General features: G+C 39.9%; 1 protein-coding gene across 3 annotated transcripts in view; it reads right to left on the bottom strand.

The window, feature by feature from the left end:
* Cntnap5 (contactin associated protein family member 5) overlaps window positions 1-22,633 on the bottom strand; it is a 920,429-nt gene that overhangs the window by 446,190 nt on the left and 451,606 nt on the right. For 2 of the 3 annotated variants that reach the window (XM_059280761.1, XM_059280759.1), the window contains exon 7: window positions 15,150-15,290. In XM_059280761.1, coding sequence (XP_059136744.1) covers window positions 15,150-15,290 — 141 coding nt within the window. Of the gene's footprint in view, window positions 1-15,146; window positions 15,291-22,633 lie in introns of all 3 variants that reach the window. The other variant, XM_059280758.1, reaches the window with a different exon arrangement.

Genomic DNA, 22,633 nt, shown 5'->3' on the forward strand with positions numbered 1-22,633 from the left:
TCAAATGCTTTGGGAGGAGGAAGGTAAGCTACATAGAAAAATCATTAGTTGAAATGTGAAAAGGAGATTTTTGTGAGAATTGAAACCTCAGAAATCATGTAGAGAAGTCAGCCATTTAGATTTTTCCAATATAAGAACCCCTACAGAGGACAGCAACATTTTAACCAAGAAGTGCTCTTAATGTACTAAATTACGGGGCTCATAAATGAAAGCAATTGTGGTTCCTTCGTTGCTTAATAGCCTATCTGCAATGACAAAGTTAGATAATATCATGTTTCCCTAATCATATCGGACCTGGATTTGGGAGTTGGTGTCTCACACATTAGTGAGGCATGCTATGTTTTCTAAGTGTGTCCAGCACCATGTGAAATCATGAATATACACATGACTCCCTTTGTCTTATATTTCTTTCTGTTAGACATCTAGGGATTCTAGGTTTTTTTTTTTTAATTCAAATTTAATTTTTTGTGTGATTTTTATACACATATATGCTGTGTTCTGGCCACTCCTCTCCCCTTACTTCCCTCATACCCCTGCCAGCCCTGATGTTTTCCTACAAATATATTTTCTATATTCATGAATTTTTTGTCTTGGTTTTTGTCTTCCAGAGCCTAACTGAGACCATGTGTTTGGAATTATCCATCAGTCTAGCGGGCTCACCAGACAGTGCACAACTGGATATTGTACCTCCTCCTCTCCTGGAATCTGTGAGCTGCCAATAATTCAGTAGTAGGAAGTAGGATCCCATGATTTTAAATAAAGATTTTCAAATAAAAGAGTGATTAGGAGTTTATTTGTGAGTTTCAGTGCCAAAGTCACCCTTCTTTGCTGAACTTTTCATAATATAGTTCAATACTCTAAATTCTTCTTTGATCAGTTGACTGAATATTACTTGTTATACTGGATATTATTTGTTACTTTTGACTTCCAGGGACCACGGTAGGGAATAAGAAAAGTTCCTTCGCTCCATCACTGTTACTGTGGGAAGCCCAGGGGCTCTGCACATGCAGTTTACAGCTCCACTATCCTTTGTGCATGTGTATGCATGCATGTGCACGTGCCTGTGTGTGTGTGTGCGTGTGTGTGTGTGTGTGTGTGTGTGTGTGTGTGTGTGAGAACACGCCTAGTTGTGAGTGCACATGTACATGTGTATACACATATGCATGTAGAGATCAGAGGTCAACCTAGGATAACATTCTTCAGCTGTTATTACCTGGTTGTGTGAGACAGGTTTTTTCTCCAGTTAGACTAGACTGGTAGCCAGCAAGCCATGGAGATCAGTACCTCTCCTCCTACAGTGATGGGGCTACCAGAGTGTACTACTATGTCCCGCTTCTGTTAATATTACTATTATGAATATATAGTGTATGCCTGATGTGTGTGTGTGTGTGTGTGTGTGTGTGTGTGTGTGTGTGTACAGGCTCACATGCTACAGAACACATATGGACGTCAGATGAAAATTTTGAGAGTTAATTCTCTCTTACCTTGTTGGAGGTAGAATCTCTCGTACTATTTCTTTTGGGCTATCTAATCCTGGTTAGCTGGCCCACAAGCTTCTGGTTGATTCTCTTGTCTCATTGTTGGTTTGCCGAGCTTATAGGTGCATGCCACAACATCCTGCTTTCATTTGTCCTTGTGGAGAAGACTCAGGTCCTCTGGCTTACAAGTCCAATGCTTTACAAACTGAACTATCTCCTAGTCCCAGCTACTTTCTGTCAACTGGACTCACGTTTGCCAGGAAGCAGGACCTATGTTGAGTAGCAAAGTACTTTGCCACTGGTGCTACATGGTTGCCTGGTTACCACCTGCTCTTGAGGAGGTCTGAATCTGAGCCTGGAAAGCAGGGGCTGCATTCCTCACAATGCTTCACTCACTACACACTAGCCTATGTCCTAAAGGACACACTGTTTTTTTTTTCACAATGACTTTCTAGACTGCTAAGCATCATCAAACATTTATTAACTTGTCATGGGGAGCACACATATGGAGGTCAAGGTAAAACATACAGTTTTTAGTTCTCCCATTCCACTGTGTGGATCCCAGGGACGCAAAACAGGATGTTATCTTTTACAAGTCTCTCTACTCACCAAGCCATCCCACCAGCCCTTCACACCTTTTTGCTTCTTCCCCTCTATTGGGCTTTTGTACATACCACTCCCCTGCTTGGAAGACTTTTCTCTCTGCCAAGAACTATCTGGGAGACACTTGCTCTTCAAAGCCCAGGCCAGAAACTTCAATTTACATAAGAGGAGTACTGGAGCTATGGGAAAGAGTGGAAGGTGTTTCTTGGGAAGCACTTCATCCTCGGACATGATTCTCAGCCTTTGCATTTAGTCAGGAGGATGAGCCTGGCACTTATGTGTCTGGTATGTGAGGTGTGTGAGAGGAATGAGGTGGGCTAGATACCCTACTCTTTGCTTACACCTTACACAGTCTTGTCAGAGGCAAAGATTCTGCTCATGCTCTTCCATCTCAAAAACTGTCCAGGAGAGAGTTCTTAAGTAATTGGCCAATGACAAGGGCCATTTCTGAAATGTCTTACTGATTTCTAATACCCAGCTGAGCATTGTCGATCATGGATCTGTCCAGCCTTGTTTGCATGTATTGGTGAATGTTTATTTATCCCTCCACTTGGATTTGAAAGTCACTCAGGACCTCAGGAAAAAATGATGTATAATTAAAATGGATGAAAGCTGACTATATCATGCTTTCCAGAAGAGAACAAAGCAGACTGTGAACGAGTGTCTCCAACTGCTCATCATTGGCATTCACTGGCCCTGACTATAAACTGTCCTTCCATATAAAGCATGGATGGGAATGACTGCTGTAGACCTGCCTCACACAGATGTGTCAGGCACAGAGGCACCAATCTGGCCCCAGGTCCATCAGTCATCCCTCTGTTTATTGTCTCTCTTGTAGTGGCATCCCAACCTGTTACTCCTTCTCTGTAAGCTAGCTTTCTGAAATACATGTCTCCAAAGGAAAAGGCCACATCTGCTCTTCTGGTAGGGGTTAAAATGAAGGAGTAATGTGCTTAGCTCGTTAGTAGAAAACATCAGAAACTGAGGTGATTCCAGTCTCCATTTGTCAAAATTCTTCCGTTCCTTTCATTTCATTTTCATCCTTCTCCATCTCTTTCTCTCTCCCCTCTCTCCCTTTTTCCTTTCTTTTCAACAGGCAGTCATGAAGGCCAGGTTGGCCTCTTCCTCACTATGTAGCCAAGTCTCTTGGAACTCTTGATCCTCCTGCCTCCATCTCTCAAGTAGTTGCACCATAATTCCTCCCTTATCTCTACTCCCTTAAATTCCTTTAAATCCTCAAAAGACTAGACAGTGCCACGTATAGCTGGCAAGATAAGCAGGCTTTCATATATGCTGTGGGGTGGGCATGGAACTTAATGCAGACTTTAAACTATGCAGCTTTAGTAAAAACTTTGAATTTTCATTAAGGCATGCTCTTCTGATACCAGCCTTAGAAAGTTGAGGCAGGTGAATCCAAGCCAGCTTGGGCTATATAGCAAGATTTGCTTCAAAACACCAAAACAACAACAAAAATCTGACCCAATAGTTTTAATTTTAATTCAACTGTTTAAAATTGTTTAAAATTTCAGAAAATTGTTCCAAATCATGATAGTTCTTTCAATTTTTTTTGGCAGTTAAAACATAAACAACTCAAACTTCAAGCAGTTGACTATTAATGAAATAAAGATGAACTAATGTAATATTTAAACAGGTAAGTAATATTAAGTAATATTTATACATATTTTAAAATTTTTAATAAAATGTTGAAGATACTGAAAATATTTGAAGTAAAACGTTAGCCTTAAAATAAGACTTTTAGCCTAGGTTTAGCTGATGGTTACTTGTCCCACATATAGGAGAAGCTCTTAGATTCCTAGAAGCTTCACAAAAAGCCAAAGCATAGTAGCATATGCTTGTAACCTTGACACTGTGAAAAGAGAGACAGACATTTGAGAGCTCATTGATGGTGAGCTCCAAGTTCAGTGAGATATCACCTTACTGAAAGGAAACATGACTCCTGGTATGCACTGCACAGACACCCTCACCCTCATGATGTATACCACACACACACACACACACACACACACACATACATACACACACACACACACACACACACACACTCACACACTCACATACAACATCTACACCATATTTTTTAGTGTCAATAAAGTATAGTCTTATGTTCTGTAATGCATATATTTACATGTGAAAATGAAATTTATACAGACAAGAATGGTGCTTTGCTTTCTGCATTTTTGGTGTTCTGTTCTCCATAGGTTTCATTTTCCTTAAGAAATAAATAAGGTGACTCAGTGACTAAAAGTCCTTACAACACAACCATGAAGCCAGAGTTCATGTCTTAGGACTCATGTAAACACAGGGTGTGTTATATTTATCTGTAATCCTGACACTCCTATAGCAAAGACAGAGAAGAAGAGTCACAGGCAAACTAGGCTGAAGTAAACAGAAAGCCGGAACAAGAGATAGCCTGCCTCCACTGGTAGAAGAAGAATACTGACTTCTGAACGTTGTCCTGTGTGATGGTTGGATTAAGAATGGCCCTCACAGGCTCATATACTTGAATGCTTAGTCATCAGGGGGTGATAACACTTGGGAAGGATTAGGAGGTGTGTCTGTTGAAGTAGGTGTGGTCTTTGTTGGAGAAGGTGTGCCACTGGCAGGCTTGAGGTTTCAAAATCCCAAGCCAGGCCCAGAGTCTCTCTCTCTTTCTGCTGCCTCTGGATCTGGATGAAGATTCTCAGTGACGTCTCCAGCACCATGTCTGCCTATGTGCTACTATGCTTCCCCCTGTAGTAATAATAATAGACTAAACCTCTGACACTGTAAGCAAACCCTAAGTAAATGTTTTCCTTATAAGAGTTGCCATGGACAGGGTATCTCTTCCCAGCAATAGAACACCACCGAAGACATCCTGGAACCTCCACATGTATGCCACGGTACACATGTGCATCTTACATACACCACACACATACCCACAGCAATAATAATAAATAAAATTTTATTCTTACATTCATAGAAATTATTTTACAGTCATCCCCAAGAAGTTGTGATTCAATAGTTTCAGGTAATTGTTTCCTCAGATGAGCTGGTTACCTTAGAAGAACGTTGTAACATTAAATTAAGGTCATTCGAAGGGAAGATTACCTCTGAATTTTGAATTATTGCATTCGTTGAAATTTCTACACTGAAATGCAATCCAAAATGTAATAGCCCTGCAATAATGACCATGTTCTAGACTTTGGGCTGCTCCCTTTGGTTATCACGCTACTTAAGATGGATCCCAAGAAACTGGGATTCCCCTAGGACTCTCATGCCAGAAGAAGGAAAAGACTGACATGAAGCCACATCAGATGAGGAACTGTCTCTCAGATGGGGTCTCACAGAGTGCTGACAATTTATCAGGCCCCTGTGTGGGGAAGGCTGGAACTCAGATGATAATGAGATAATGATGGGACCTCTTAGCCATGAACACCTCTTGCCCTCTATGTAGAACTAAACCCCATGTCAGGATCCAAAAAGTGGACTTGGAGACCACTGGTCTTCCTTGTCCCTCATTCTAATGTGGCCACATTGAATAAGTCTTTCTCAGCTTTTCACTATTACTTGTTTCATTTGATTTATTGAACTTAATTGACTTACTGAGAGTAGATGTTTGAACTTGGCTTGTTAGGATTCCCAGGGGCTAGCCTCTGACCCTAAGGACTCTTGAAACATTAAAGTGATGACTTTAAAAGGGAGGCCTTGCAGGAGCTGCTTAGATCATGATTAGACACTCCACTCTATAAAGGCCTAGTTGCAGGTAGAATACCATGAACCCAGAAGCCAACTCTCTCAGAATTCAACATGCCGCACTCTGAAATCCAAGCTCCCAGCCTCCAGGACTGTCAGAAATAAATTACTGTTGTTTATAGGCCACCTGCTTTATGGAATTTTATCCCAGCTGCCCAAATGAATTAAGATAATGACCATTCCACTGTTCACTAATTTTATTATTATTTAACTTTCAGCCACATTATTCTTCATCTGACCTTGAACTATTTCATCTCAATTTCTCAAAGAAAGGAAGGAAGTGAGGCTGAGGAATCTAACAACTTGGAAATCATTTTTCCCAGGGTCTGGGAAACACACAGCAGAGAGGCATGTGATGTGAATGTCAGACTGGTCAAATGGCTGAGAAAGACAGTCATCGCTAAGGGAACCTACCATTTATCACAGAGAACACTCACAGAGCTGAAACAATCCTGAGGACAAGCTGAAGAGATTACAGGCTCCACTAGGCAGAAGGTAGTTTTCTCTGAGCAACTTTGATGGGTGTCTGGGCCATAGGAAGCTAAACAAAGTTTACTGTCTTTCTGGTGTGTGTGTGTGTGTGTGTGTGTGTGTGTGTGTGTGTGTGTGTGTGTGTGCACAAATGCCTGCAAGCTCCCATACATTTGCACACTTACCTTGTAGTCTCTTAGGTGCAGACAAATAATGACAAACTTCACAAATGCTCACTGCCTGCTCATTTATATGTGTAATTTACCCAAGTCCACCAGAAAATATCTTCTATATTTCTATTCTGAAAAGTCTTGTTTTAAAGGAGCCAATCATTTAGTCAAGTCAGGTTTGGAGTGATCATTATATTTCTCCAAGAGAAAGAGATAGATGATATTGTAATAATATGGTTACTCAAAACCGCTTTGTTACTAACACAGTTCAGGGGCAAACTACAATTCAGATTCAGTCAAAGGCATGGAAAGTATATGTCACCCCATTCTTGCACTGTGTAAAATGGCAAGTTAGTATTGGCTCTGCTCACAAACCAACTTCAGCTGAACAGAAGTTTGCAGGATGTTTTACTCAACAGCCTAGGATGCCGGGTACTCAGATACTCCCTGTTGACTATGAATTGTATTGGCACTTAAAAGGAGGTACTATAATTCTCCCACTTTTCATTAGAGAGCACCAGTATGTGGTCACCTTCCCAAAGCTGCACAGCTGAATGATTCATGGAACCTCTGTACTCACACTCCGACCAGAGTGCCAAGAGAGCTACTTACGGGAACTCTGGTTAGGAGACCATTAAACCTTGTCTAGAATAAATGGATAGGAACACTGTGATCCCTCAGCAACATTAGCCATGTGGCTGAGAGGTCATGGTATGTGTTTAGTGTTGGCCTCTGTCCATCCAATGCTTTGACTTCAGCTACCTGGAGACAGCCACATATAAGTGACATGACTTGATCAACGGGCTTTGTAGCTAATTGTATGAAACTTGCAGACTTGTTTTTAGCTATTGGCATTTTTCTCCTCTTTAATAGAAGACCAAGTAAAGTAACATGAGTCCTTTGTGTTGTGTGTGGATCTGCATGACAATGCGTGTACATGCATGTGTAAGACAGAGCACAATTTTGAGTGTCACTTTTTAGGTACTGTCCACGTTTTTATTTGAAAAGCACTTTCACTCTCCTGAAACTCACCAACCAGACTAGGGAGCTTCCTGTCTGCATCTCTCTAGCACTGAAATTACAGACTTATTCCACCATTTTTAACTGTTTTGTTTTGTTGTTTGTTTGTTTGGTTTGTTCCCTTTTTTCCCTCATCTGGGTTCTGATGATCAAACTCAGGACCTTGTGCTTACAAATCAAACAATTTATAGACTTAACTATCTCTTCAGAGCTGAGCTCTTATGTTGGTATAAAAAAAGGTCGTTTGAATTCCTATGTGAAGAGAATAGGAGCCACGTAATTACCAAATAATCATGTTACTCTCCTTGTGTCAAAAAGGTGGGGGGAAATCTCACATTCACAAAATAAAGGTCACAAGAAAGCACCATTTCTTATAGAGCACAGAGCTTGAAATTAATCATGCTCAGGGAGCTATCAAGGCAATATGCTTCCTGTATTATGTGTATAATAATCCACATTACAGCTACTACACACACACTTCAATGGCCCATTTACTTTCTGATTATTTATTATAGGGAGCTGTATTAGCACAGGGTGGTGGATTTGGGGAAGAATAGCTAGGTATTTTTTATGCCTACTTTAAGCTGTTAGTTTTACTGCACTCTGAAATGTGGAAGATCGTCCTGTAGTCAAATCTGGCTATAAAGACTAAATTGAATTATCCCCATGGAGCAGCTGTTAAATCTCCAGGGAGTGGGCAGGTCTCATAAGAAAGGGATGATGGATTGCAAAGGGGATGCTGTCTGAACAGAGCCTACAAGAAAGGCTTGTGCTCCACGAGGCATAGGGAAGACTGAATTTCCTTGAACCTTGAGTCAAAATTTGTAATTTATGGGCATCAACTAACACTCTTGGCCCTTTTTTCTCTTGATTCTGTTAATCTCATGATAAACCCTGAACTTCTGAAGCCTTTTGAAGGCTCAGTGATGGCAAGAAAACTATGAACAACTGGAAATGAACATCACACAGAAAACAGTAACTAGCCTTGATTTTCTAGAATTCTTAACAGCACCACAGTGATTGTGGGACTTGGAATAAAGTCGACTTGAGGCAGTTGTGGTGTCTTTGGGGGAAACTTTAAGCTTGACTACAGGAAGGAAAGTGTCTGTGCTTTTGTATTTAATAGTGTGAACCAGTACATCTCTGAAGGAATGCCAAAGAAATATACCAGGTATGTGTGTGTGTGTGTGTGTGTGTGTGTGTGTGTGTGTGTGTGAATTCTCATTTGATAAGGGAGATGAAAGCAATTTGGGAGAAAAATAATGTGTGTTTCTTTCTTTATATTGGAAAGGTGAAAGCTAAGATTTTTCTACCTGCACAGTAAAATTGTATTCTTAGATTAAATCTTTTTTTTTCTAAATGCATTAGTGCTAAATGGTTCTCTGTGCCTTATAATAACTATACTGCCAATTAAGCCCTGAGGACTTAAATGGACTAGAAAACTTTGGGCAATCTGGTAAATGCTGTAGTTAGTAAAAAGATTGGAAAACATTTATTAACATTTTGACTCAGGATTCATCCAGAAAAGGGAATAATATCAGATTGCTGACATCCAGAAACCCATATAATGTTTCCTCACGCTATTGAATTTCACTTCCAGCTATCTGTTTAATTAGTGACAGAATTTAACATATCTCATCATTAAAGAGGAAAAGCCACAACCCTCTAGCTGCCTCTTTGCCTCTTCCAGAAATCAAACCACACCCCTACCTCTGCAATCAATGTAAGGATTTGGTCCTTATTTACGTCCTTTAATTACGTCATCAGCCTTTGCCGGCTTCCCAGCCTAAAAAAGCGGTTGAGCCCTCTGGGCTCTCTCTGTCCCCTCTCCTTTGCGCTCCTTCCCCCCGTCGGTCCCCCTCTCTCCCTCTCCCCCCATCTCTCTCTCTCTCTCTCTCTCTCTCTCTCTCCCTGTCTTTCTGTCTCCCCCCCCCAATAAAGCTCTAAAAGGTAACCATGGCTATGATTCTTTTAATCAGCACGCTCCTCCGCCGGCATGGCCACCGCGGGCGGTGACCAGCCACGAGGGGCAGTGCCGCGGCAGAACCAACAATCTGTCCATTAGGACAAGAACTGACTGGAGCCTATGATGACAGTTCGCAGGACTTGATAGATAAAGTAAGTCCAGCTTTCTCCATCATCCAGCTGCCTAGGGCCAAAGCAATGTTGAAGCATGTATGACCTCAGTTCCTTCGTGCCTTATACCTCTAGGTATGCAGGCTAGGTCACCAGGCTCGACTAGATTACTTAGTAAGGAGCACACAGACACACCACCATACACACACACACACACACACACACACACACACACACGAGAGAAAGAGAGAGAGAGAGAGAGAAAGAGAGAGAGAGAGAGAGAAATACATTAAACTTTAAAATTTAATAGATACATGTAATAACAATGAGAAGAATAAAACAGTGGTGAATCTATACCACCAATTTAAAAGAATATGTAAAATATGTAAGAATTAAAGTCATTTTGTTTGAGCAACATCTAAAATAAAGTAGCCTGGCAAGCTATAACAAAAGGATGATTAAGTTCAGATAAAAGACACTAGTTATAAAATACCCAGATAGAGGCTGGAGAAATGGCTCAGTGCTTGAGTGTCTCTGGCTCTTGTAGAAGACCCAAGCTCAGTTCCCGGCACCTGCATTGGTTGTGACAGATCTTGCAACTGCCTGTGACTCTGGCTCCAGGAGATCCTACCCTGTCTTTTAATCTCTTTGGTTATCCACACACATATTCCCACCCTCGCCCACAGATTGTGTAAAAAAAGGTCTCTATACACCTCAACATATAGTGATAGAAAGCTGCCCACAAATAATGACAGAAAGTTGCCCAAATAGGGTAAAATACCCAAATAGGGTGAAAAGCTTATATATTCAAGAAACTGAGAAAAAAACCCTAACAGGAAATGCCAAAGAATCCAAAGCCATTCACATCACACTCAAACTTCTAACTTTTAACATCAAAGACAAACTTTGATATAACCCAGAGAGAAAATGCACAGCACCCTCAGAGAAAAAGCAACCTGGTTGCTTTTGTCACTGAGACAATGCGTCTATCATTGAGAACAGAGGGAAGAGAGTCAAAATTTCCATGTGCTAAATAAAAAGAGCTGACAACTCCCAATTTTGTATCAAGGAAATCAATCATAATATTCCCAGATGAAAGAAGATACAAGAATTTGACATATATGATAAAAAGCATATCTAAAAAAGTATCTAAATAGAAATGGCAAAAAAGGAGATTTGAGAGAATAAAGAAGAAAAAAGACAACATATTTTAAAAGTAAATCTTGGTTTTATGTATAACTGCAGATTTGATATATATTAAATTACATTAGAATGATTTTATATTGTTTTAAACAGAAGAAAAAATGTAATTTTCAAGGTTGTAAAACTCCTTTCTAAATGGGTCAGTGTGACAAACGTGCTCAGTGCCGACTCCTGTCTAAAAGCATGACTCTGCAGCTTTCAGAGTCACGGACTCGGAGGAGCAGCACAGTGTACTGTTTCCCACAGCTGCTTCTTGCTGTGCTCTTCACTACACAGAAAGTTGAACTCTCCTACCCCAAATAGGGAGAACAAAGAGTTAAAACGTGGGGTGGAATATTACACGCCCTTCTGTGACTCACGTGTCATTCTGCCCGCCTTCCATCCTCCCTCGTGCCTATCACCCTCTCTTTGCTTTCTTTCCAAATCTTAAACTGTACCAGAAAAGAATAAATACAATAAGCACTTTTTCTCTGAAATTTTTGAAATTGTTTTGTAAAATTAAAGCAAAAGCAACTGATAAACTTCTAATTACAAAGAAAGGAAATAATTAGCACAATTAAACAAATGTAAGAGGTGGATAGATGGATTTAAAAACAGGTAAAAGAGATAACTTTTCTATATTTCAATTATAATGATCAAATGATAAAATCATTAAGCTGCAAAAAGTTACATATATACATTATACCTGAGAAACCACAAACGAAAGCTATGCAGGGAGACACTTGTAGTTGGTTGGGCTTTTCTTTGTCCTTGTTTGTTTGTTTGTTTGACTCTTTGGGGACCCACCAGCCAGCTCCCAGTACATACAGGCTTATGCTTACTTATGAATGCCCATTGTTTCTAGCCAGATTCACTTAAATTATCCCATCTACCTTTTGCCTCTGAGATTTCACCTTTTTATATTTCTGTGTATCTTTTTTTTCCTTCTTATTCCATGTCTTGCTGTGCTCCTGGATGACTGGCCCCTTTCATTCTCTTCTCCTATTCTTGCTCCTCCCTCCTTTCTTTTCTTCTATTTATTCTCCCCCTGCCAGCACTGCCTATCCCTCCCTCCCGCCCAGCTATTGGCTATTCATCTCTTTATTAGACCAATCAGTTATTTTAGGCAGGCACAGTAACAAAGCTTCACCAAGTTAAACAAATGCAACATAAGAGAATGCAATACATCTTTGCTTTATTAAACAAATACTCCGTGGCATAAACAAATGTAACAAATTTTAAATTAATAGTCCATAACAGATACTCACATTCCAAAATCAAATTCTAATATTCATTCAACACACGTATTATTTTTAAAAGAAAAAAATTAAAACAGCAAGAGAACAAACAGAAGGCATGAATTATAAATAGATATTTAAGCTTTCACATATCAATAACTGGATTAAGTGTAAATGGACCAAGTATACCACTTAAAATTTAGTGTGAATTAAAATTCATGACCCAATTATTTATTGTAAACAGCAAATAATGATAGCAACAACTTAAAAAACCAAACAATGTGGGAAAACAATAGAATGCAAATATTGAAAAGAGCTTGCTGGGTGGTGATGGTACACGCCTTTAATCCCAGTGTGAGATTAACCTCAGGAGGCAGAAGCAGGCAGACCTCTGAGTTCAAGGCCAGATTGGTCTATGGCGATATTTTATTTGTACTGAAATGTGATTTTATTTGTATGTTAATAAATAAAGTTGCCTGGGGGTCAGAGCTAATAGCAAGCCATAGCAGAAGCCAGGCAGTGGTGGTGCATGCCTTTAATCTCAGCACTTGGGAGGCAGAGCTAGGCGGATCTCTATGTGTTCAAGGATACAGCCAGCATGGAGACACACGCCTTTAATCCCAATACCAACCATAGAAGACCTGGAGGTCTGTATAGACAAGCAGTGACAAGGAGGTCATGTGGTTGGGTTTACAACCAATGAGAAGGAAGAACAGAAAGTCAATAAAAAGACAGGTACACAGGAAGTAGGTCTCTTTCTGAGGGGAAGGACAGCAGCAGCAGTGAAGGGTAAGAAAGGGTTTTTAGCTCTTAGTTATTGCTCTGACCTCTTGGGCTTTCAACTCTGCATTTGCCTCTGTGTTTCTACTTTAGTAAGACGGTTACATCTACACTGGTCTACAGAGCAAATTTCAGGACAGCCAGTGCTACACAGAGAAATCTTGTCTCAAAAAACAAAAAAGAAAGAAAGACAAGAAGAAAAGAGCTCACATGCCAACATTATAGTTAGGTAAAGTAGACTTTAGAATAAGGTTATCACTAGAGAAAGAGAATGCTATTATTACATGGCAAATAGACCCATTTATCCTGATCAAATAGTACTAAACAGAACTCAGCATGTGGTAACACTAGTCAGAGAACTAGAAGAAATATATAAATTCTTAATTATATCAGGAAACGCACATATTATTATTGAGTCCCCATTATATTCAATGCATTACCAGGAATTGAGAATAGGGCAGTAATATATATACCTAGAATATCTGATGCATGACAGTGTTTTCTCTATTTTTAGGGAAGATGCACACCTCAGTCTCCACAATATAGATGCCTAAGTAAAGCCTGCACAGTGAAAACAGCAGTTGACATGCCAGTGTGGATAGGGGAAATCTCACTAGATGAAGAGCTGCAGGAAGTTAATGGCTGCTGAGAGGGGGAGTTTAAGTCTTCTCCAGGGACAAGCCTCTTGATAGGTTATCCAATCTCATGTAAATAGCCCCCCAAAGATATGCATATGAGAAGCAATAAATGAACTCATCAGCTTGTATTTGTGTGTGTGTGTGTATGTTTAATAATAATAATATTAAAGAGGCTGTAAATTTGAAAGGGAGTACAGGGAGATGTAAGAGCAATTGAATTGAAAAGAGGAAAGAAAATTCAAGGATAAGTTTTTAAAGACCCATCATAAAACTCAAGGTGTGTAAGAAAAATAGACTTCAGTAAATTAGTGAAGACTTTATCCACTGTGATTACAAGTGATCCACAAGGAACCTCTAAGACACCAACACTGCAGTATCATTTAAAATGCCCTGCTTAATATAACTAACAAGTACACACACAATGTCCTAGCTACATAATTAAATGGGACACATGCCTTCATTGCATTTCTTGGAAATTTTTAAATAAAATCCATTTAGCCTGCATAGATTTCAAAGCTTCCACACAGCCAAGAAACCAGTATTCTCTGCATGTCTATACTTGACTTTACCAATGAACTGATTTGTAGTGCCTCTTTCTCAGCTGGCTCTTTTCCAAAATAAGGTCAAATAATAGGAGAATGACTATTTTATTTCATTTTTAATTTTTTGAGGCAGGACCTTGCTGTGGGATGTTCTGTGTGGCAAATGTGTTGCTCTGATTGGTTGGTAAATAAAACACTGATTGGCCAGTAGTCAGGCAGGAGGAAGTGTGGGCGGGACAAGGAGGAGAATAAAGCTGGGAAGTGGAAGGCTGAGTGAGAGACACTGCCAGCTGCCAAGATGACAAACAGCATGTGAAGATGCCGGTAAGCCATGAGCCACATGGCAAGGTATAGATTTATAGAAATGGATTAATTTAAGCTGTAAGAATAGTTAGCAAGAAGTCTGCCACAGCCATACAGTTTGTAAGCAATATAAGTCTCTGTGTTTACTTGGTCAGGTCTGAGTGGCTGTGGGACTGGAAGGTGAGAGAGATTTGTCCTGAGGTGGGCCAGGCAGGAAAACTCAAGCTACAGGACCTCATGTGGCAAACTCACCTCAGAGTTGCTATGTAATGGAGGGTGACTTAAAATTCTGATCTACCTGCTTTCACCTCCCAAATTCTGGGATTATAGATGTGCACTACCATGCCAATTGTAGTTTGGGTATGAAATATTCTCCATAATCTCACATGTTTGAACACTTAGTATCTAGAAGGTGGGCCTGCTTATGAAGGTTTTGGAACCTTAAGGAGGTGGGACCTTACTGTAGGTTGGTCACTGGTAGAACGCCTGAGGTTTTTAAACCCAGCCACAGTTCCTGTCTACTCTCTGTCTTAAGTGCTGATGAGACGTCACTAGCCAGTCTCCCACTTTTATTGCCATGTTTTCTCTGCAATGACGAAAGCCACTGTCTCACGCTATGAACCAGAAAAAGCCTTCCTATGCTAAACTGTTTCTTGTTAGGCCATAGTTAGAAAATAACCAAAACACCTGTTTTTATGTGGACACGGGGATGGAACTCAGGATTTTAAGCATGCTAGGCATACACTCTACCAACTGAACTACATACCCAGCCTTGGCTGATGAAAATTTTAAATACGTAAGATAAACACAGTGTGAAGAGGTGCAGGGGTAGAGCAGCAAAGCAAGACTTAGCCAAGTCCACAAAGCACCAAGTGACAGAGAGTGGACTTACCACAGAGTAGATTTGGTGTTTGCGTCTTTTGGCCAAGTCGATGATGTTCACTCCATTGTAGTAGAGGTTTTCAATACAGCCATGGAAGTTTTTCTTTAAAAAGGTCCCAGGTTTGCTTGGCACTGGAATTCCTCCAAAACTGAGCTTCATCGTGGAAAAAATAAAAATCAACTCTTAGTTACAAGCTCTGAAGAAGCAGGAATGTAAGACATGAGTACATTCTTTAGTTTTAATTGTATGTGTAAGCCAAGCAGCTTTAGTAATTGCAGACGCCACTTGATTACTCTTTTTAAAGAATACTGATTAGCCCATATAAAAAATATCTGTAATTGCTTGCCTCTTATAGGCTTACTTTACAAATGAATTTTCATTTCTTCCTTAAAACTTTTTAATACTAAATAAAACAGTAATTTACAAAGGAAAAAAGAGCGAAAATAAAAAAAAAACAAACAACATCTTCATATTTATCTGGAGCACAGCAGCAGAAAGGACACAACCATAAAAAGGTTAAGGAAGCAGACAGACCCTTGTTCACCCACAGGGATTCCTAGTTCTAAAATTCACAGTAACCAAAGAGCTTATATGCATAGGGTTGTTCCACAATTGTTATCTATAAATATAAAAGATAGAAATAATGCAAATTGTCCTATGGATTTGAGAAGCAAATAATAATTAGCATTCTGAAACTGTTAGCATGACAATTATTAAATATTTATGATAAAATAGAAAATGAATGCAATTTATTTAATTGTAAAGTATGAGAATTACTATTGGTTGTGAAGTATGATTTCAACTATAAGAAAGTTGTGCACACAAGGGCCAGGAGACGCTCAGGGGGTAAAAACACTAGCCATACAGGCTCAATGACCCAACTTGGATTCCTAGAACCCCTGTTCAAAACAAAACAAAGCAAACAACAGCAACAAAAAAGCAAGCCAGATGAGACAAAGAGCTGGTGTCTGTGATCCCAGCACTGCTACGAATAGCTGGTAGGGCAGGGGAGAAGAATGATCCAGAATTTCATCAACTGTGACAGCTATAGCAAGAAAGACCCTGTCCCAAGGGTCTGACAACTACTGACAGTTGTCTTTTCACCTCCATAGGCACAACATGGCATATCCATGCATGTGTGCATGCAATCACCACACCTCTACACATACATGTCTACAACGTCTAGGCACAGAACTACATTTTAATGGTAGACGCCTGGGATAACTACAGGATGTTACCTTTCTTTACTATGTATATTTTCAGTAAATTAACACAAATAATTTATGATGGAGCTAGTAAAGAACAAAATATCTGTTGGGACTACTGCTCCTACTGTGCAAGTCAAGAGAATAGTAACTGTCCTCTCATTTGCCTCACCATCATAGCCAGCAACCAGGCTTTCTCCACCTCTTTGAAAAGCCACATTCCCTAGGATCTCCTCACCCTTGCATCTCCTTTCTCTCTGTCCACTGTCTTCTCCCTCCTCTGTCTCCTCTTTTCTCACTTTCTCTTTCCTCTGTCTCCTCTCTCACCTCCCCATCTTCTCTCCTCCTCTCTCTTAAGTGTACAATGTTAGAGGAGGACATGTTCTCCCGACCAGGGCATCTTCTCTCATGTTCTTCCATCATTCGTCATATAATATACTTGTAATAGATGTACATTTTTTAAAAGTTATGTACACTTTTAAATGTTTCCTACTATGAGGGGGCTGTATCTGTTTATTACTTTTCCTTCTGCTTTACTTTCTAAATGTTATTATGATGCTTTCATCTACTTTTAAACTTGAAGTGCTTATTTTTCTCTAGCCAGATATTTGTGTATGCTTTCTAGGTAATTTCTTTGAATTTGAGATGTACAATCATAGGACAGGCACAAAACACTTTATTCCTCACATTTATTTTCTGTACTTTTATTTTACTTCATTTTTCCGGTCAAAATTTTCTAAGACCTAGCAAAAACATTTTAAAGAATTTTGAACAATAATAATATGGAACTTTCTGGAAACAAAGCATGCAAACAACAATAATCTTCTATTTTCCAGTTACACAAAGTAGTGATCCTGACTCCTACATCAAGAAAATATTTTCCCACTCATTCTGTATATTAGTTATTAATTTTCTTCTTTATTGACATATTTTAAATAACTACGAAATGTAATTTTATTTTTTGTCTTTTCAAAAATGAATATTATAGCATGTAAGAAGCATTACGTTTGTTCTACCACTAAGCTGAATTGCAGTACAGAGTCCTAAATTCAGGGATCCACTGTGAACATACAGAAGCACTCTGTAGTTCATTTGCCTGAAAATGAACATATACACACTGTCGGTAGCAAGTCAATTTAAGTTTCAATATCTTTGTTCAAGTCTAGATCTGTCTAATATCAATTAATGAATTTATTGATTTCATAAAAATACTTTATAAATCTTGAAAGCAATAAAAAATTACCCATGGAAAATGTTGGTAACTTATTTACAAAGATACTATTGGTTTATTGCAGCATCCAAGGACTTTCAATGTAAACACTTTGCAGTTTTAATAGGGACATTTTTTAATTTGTGAATTTTGCAAGAATTAAATTGACAATGTAAAGGTATTATAAGATACTTCTATTTTTATAAGTTTGAGCAGCTAATGGTAAGTTTATTCTCATCATTTTTTGTTAACCACCTTTAATTTTTCAAAGAATCCCCTTAATCCTCTGCTTCACACAGAAAATATTGGCTGTGGAATAGTTCTTGAAAAGGCTGAAGGAGAATAAAAGAGCATTGTATTTTCAATAACAAGATTCTTGCCCAAAACATTCAGGGTAGAAATAGTATAGAAGGAAAAATATGCAGAACACTGAATATAACAAAACTGGAATCTCATGTTTCACAGAGGAGAGAACAATCTGATGGGAGTAAAGTGGGAGGGGGGCTTGGGGGTTCCTTTCTGATCCTCTCTAGGTTACCTCAGGAAGAAGAAAGCACTAGTCATGGTTAATATTGATGGTCAACTGAACAGAATGAAAATACAATCCCTGAAGAGCAAGTCCTTGAGCATTTCTGAGAGATAGTTTCTAGACTGGTTTAATTAAGGTAGTTCCATTCAATGGTGGGGTCTTGGACTGAATAAAGAGGGAGAAGGCAAGTTGTACATAACTGTTGACTCTCTCTGCGTCTTGACTCTGGTTGCAGGATGACCAGCTGCCTCAGGTCCTGCTGTCATGCCTTCTCGGCATGGTGGACTGTGCCCCCAAACTGTGAGCCAAAATAAGCCCATTCTTCCTTAAGTTACGTCCGTCTGGGTATTCTGCCCTACCAATATGTGAAGAAGCCAAGGAAGCACTTCCACTCTGGTTTTATATCCATTATGCTGCAAGGCTGTTAGAGTTGCCTGGGACTCAGAATGGCCCCAGAGCAAAACAGCTGGATGGGTGGGACATAATGTGGAAGGCCTTAGAACTGCTTGGTTGTGACTTAGTCACTTGGGAGTGACTTAGTCACTCTTGTAAGGCTGCCAAAGACACAAGAACAAGAAGAGAGGTTTAATGCACTGAAGCTCTCAGAAAATGCACAAATGGCAGGTGAGTGGTTTGGAGGTGGGAGGTTGGGAGATCGCATGAGACACATCTCACCGGCTGCATCACAGCATGGCAAACATCACATACAGAAGCAACAAAAAAATGGCACATGATTTTCATGGACCCCAAATAGCTAACGCTACTGGGTGACATTTCCAGGTGGAACAAATAAAATAAATCATATGTCTGTGGTAATGATGCAAGACACCATGACAACCACCCAGCTGGCTACCAGCCCATAGTAAAGAAATGAGGAACTCTTCGTAACATGAATCTTAAAAGGTCTTATTAATAAAAATCAGACCCAGGAGCCAGGTATTGGGGTGAACACTGAAAGATCAAAGAAGCAGAACAAGACACAGCTAACCTCGCCTCACCAGTTCCTCAGCTGATCTTGTTTCCTCCAACTGGAGGCCTCTGTGTCCTCATCAAAATGGATGTCAGCTGAACTGCTGCTAAAAGCCTAAAAGCTTAACCAACTTAGTTCCTGGTCCTCACGCCTTATATACCTTTCTGCTTTCTGCCATCACTTCCTGGGATTAAAGGCGTGTGTCACCATGTCTGGCTGTTTCCTGTGTGGCTTTGAACTCACAGAGATCCGGATGGATCTCTGCCTCTGGAATGCTAGGATTAAAGGTGTGTGTGCCTCCATTTTTTGGTCTCTATGTCTATCTAGCGGTTGTTCTGTTCTCTGACCACAGATATGTGTCTTAGGGTACACAATATATTGAGGGACACAATATCACCCCAACTCTTTCTTGTAGATAGCTTTAAGAAAGCACTGACAAATTCAGCTGCCAAATTGACACAGACTAGCATTATCCATGGGAGTCTTAACTAAGGGACTGCTGGGATCAGATTGGCCCATGGCTATGTTTAACAGAGATTGTTTTGGTTGCTTATTTGTGTGGGAGGGCCCACTCTTGGTAGTACCATGCCTAAGCAGGTAGGTATTGGCTATGTAAAAAGCTAGCTGAATGGAAGCCAGAGAGAGTCAAGTTCCTGTTCAAGTTTCAGATTAAGTTTATGCCCTGACCCCCTCAGTGATGGATTGTAACCTGGAAGTGTAAGCCAAATGCACCCTTCCTGACCCGAGTTGCGTTGTCAGAGTGTTTTATCACAGCAGCAGTATGAATGTGGGACAGTCACCACAGTTACATATATCCCTCAACAACACTGACTTATCATTGCACTCGCTAGCATGCTCCTATGTTCACAGGGGAACAGACTGAATCCAGCTAAGAAGAGAAAATCAAAATTGTACTGAGGGACACTTGACCATGAGGGACACTTGGTTTACACTTTTAGCTTTTTTTTTGTATTAGCAGAAAATATTTAAATTTTTTTAGAAAAACATGCAAAAAAAAAAAAACCCTCCAGAGAATGGGTGGGGTCCCAGTGGAGGAATGCCATTAATTTTTTGATTTTCCCATAGAGAATTTGATATAATATTGGTACTATGAATTGGAGACTTAGTTCATTTTCAAGTAGTCAGGGTGGAAAACTCTGCTTCATGTATTGATAACTTTCCGTCAGACACAGCATTAATTTCTCTGAATATTTCCCAAGACCATATATGCTGCCTTAATAAAGAAATATGAATTCTGCATTAGTAATCACAATCTCAGGTCATTTATATTTGATTTTTATATGATTTATGAAGGATTTGATAGTAAAAGTTAAAGTTTTGCTTGGAATTATCTCTCTGGCCAAGTCACACTTGCGTATGATTTACGACGATTAAATTATGGGAGCTATTATTTGCAAAGATTGAAATTGATGTCTGGTAAACTGTTCTACTGACTTGTTCAGGTAAACGTGACAGAAGCTCACGTTCCCACTTCGGGTTTTCTCCCTGACTCTGTGAACCGAAGTTCTCAGGAAAATGTCACAGCTGTGCCAGCCACTCTAAAAGGCTGACTTTTAACTTCTTCGATTATGTGGAGTGGGAATCTTACAGGTCTGGTCTCTCATTCGTGTGTGTGTGTGTGTGTGTGTGTGTGTGTGTGTGTGTGTGTGTCCCTGTAGCTATCCATTGTTCACTGTGTCTGATCTAACATCCTAGCAATCAGGTAAAGTCCCATTGGAAAGTACAAACAGACTGCTAGCTTCCAGCACCCAAAAGTCTAAGGATGTCATCAGAAAACACTCAAGGTCTATGGCAGCGATTTCTCACTTTCCTGTACCCAAATGTGTTTTAAAATTAGTTTGATATAAGACATTTTTATCTTTTTTTTTTTTTTTTTTTTTTTTTTGGTTTTTCGAGACAGAGACAGGGTTTCTCTGTGTAGCTTTGCGCCTTTCCTGGAACTCACTTGGTAGCCCAGGCTGGCCTCGAACTCACAGAGATGCACCTGGCTCTGCCTCCCGAGTGCTGAGATTAAAGGCGTGCGCCACCACCGCCCGGCGACACTTTTATTTTAATTTTTACTTTCAAAGTTACTAATATTCCTGTTCATGATGTTTTCTATATCAATTTAATGAGTTTATCTTTGAAATATTACAAATTAAATTGTCTTCAAAGACTTATCTTATTCATTTTTGTATATGTATGTGTTCATGTATATGCACATGTGTGTACAGATGGACATGTATGTGCAGGCCAATGTTCAACATTGTGTGGCTTCCTCAGTCAACCTCCACTATACTTTTTGAGACAGAGGCCCTCACTGGACCCAGTGCTTACAAATTTGGTGAGACTGGGTAGCCAAAGAGCCCCCAAGACCTTCCCATTTACATCTTCCCAGTGTTGGAGCACAAGCTTATGCCCCTGTGGCCAGCTGACTTTTTCCACAGGGTAGGGAGATGAAATTCAAGTCTTTTTGTTTGTGTAGCACACACTCTATCTACGAGGTACCTCTCCAGCATCCTCAATTCTGAGTATGTCATTCAAGCATAGTAGATCAAAACAACACTTGACGGCTTGGATCAAAGAGTATGATGATCAATTTCCTTCTCACTCTGCTCTTGCCTTGTGCTTTTTGACAATTTTGTCATCCATTCACTTGCTTCTCCTCTTGAACTGCACAATGAGCCTTTCTTTGATCTTAGACTCTGATGAAACCAGGTAGAGTACACATTCCACTCACAGCTGGTCTTGGACAATATCCTCTCCCCAGGAATCTGATGGGATTTCTGATGTCACAGACAGGCTGCAGCTGGAAAAATTGCAGGAAAAAGCCTTCTTTGACATTAAAAGCTCCCAAACCTGCCTTTCTTCTCCTTTCTTATTACCCTCCTTTTGTCTCAGACCTGCCCTCTCTTTTTCTGATCTTTGGTGCTACTTTGATGACAACGAGTTCCTCTCTCCGTTACTAAATTTTTCTGTAATTCAGTTTAAATGTATATTCTTGTCTTTGCTCTGGCAGTCAATTTTGTGATGGACCATCTCCAACAACAGTTGTGAGCTATTGTCTTCTTTTCCAGTCTCCTCTGAAATGTAACAAAGCTGGGTGTCACTGAGCCACATAGAAATGTCATGGCCATCAGAAGGGGCAGCCCTTCTTTGGAATGCAACCAGAGTTGACGAATTGTGGAAATACAGTATGGGCTCTTGTAAGCCGTCCTCTGACCTTCTCAGATGAACTATAAAAAGCACACATCCACAGACAATAAATAATAAAAGTGTAGTAGAAATATTTTAGCATATTGATTTGAATCTAAACGTGTGTGTGGATGCACGCACATGCATGCATGTATGTGAGAAAGATGGACTTTGAGTGTTGTTCTTCAGGCTCTGCCCACTATATTTTTTTGAAACAACACTTCTCCTCAGGACTTGATGTTCACTAATTTGACTAGGCTGCCTGGCAAGTGAGCACCAGAAATGTATCTTTGTCTCCCCAGCACTGAGATTGTAAGTGCTTGCCAGCACACCAAGCCTTCTCTCCACATCAGTGTGTTGGTTAGTTTATTTATGTTAGTTTTTGTC

The sequence above is a fragment of the Peromyscus eremicus genome, chromosome 15 (genome assembly GCF_949786415.1).
Source record: "Peromyscus eremicus chromosome 15, PerEre_H2_v1, whole genome shotgun sequence".
Taxonomy (NCBI): domain Eukaryota; kingdom Metazoa; phylum Chordata; class Mammalia; order Rodentia; family Cricetidae; genus Peromyscus; species Peromyscus eremicus.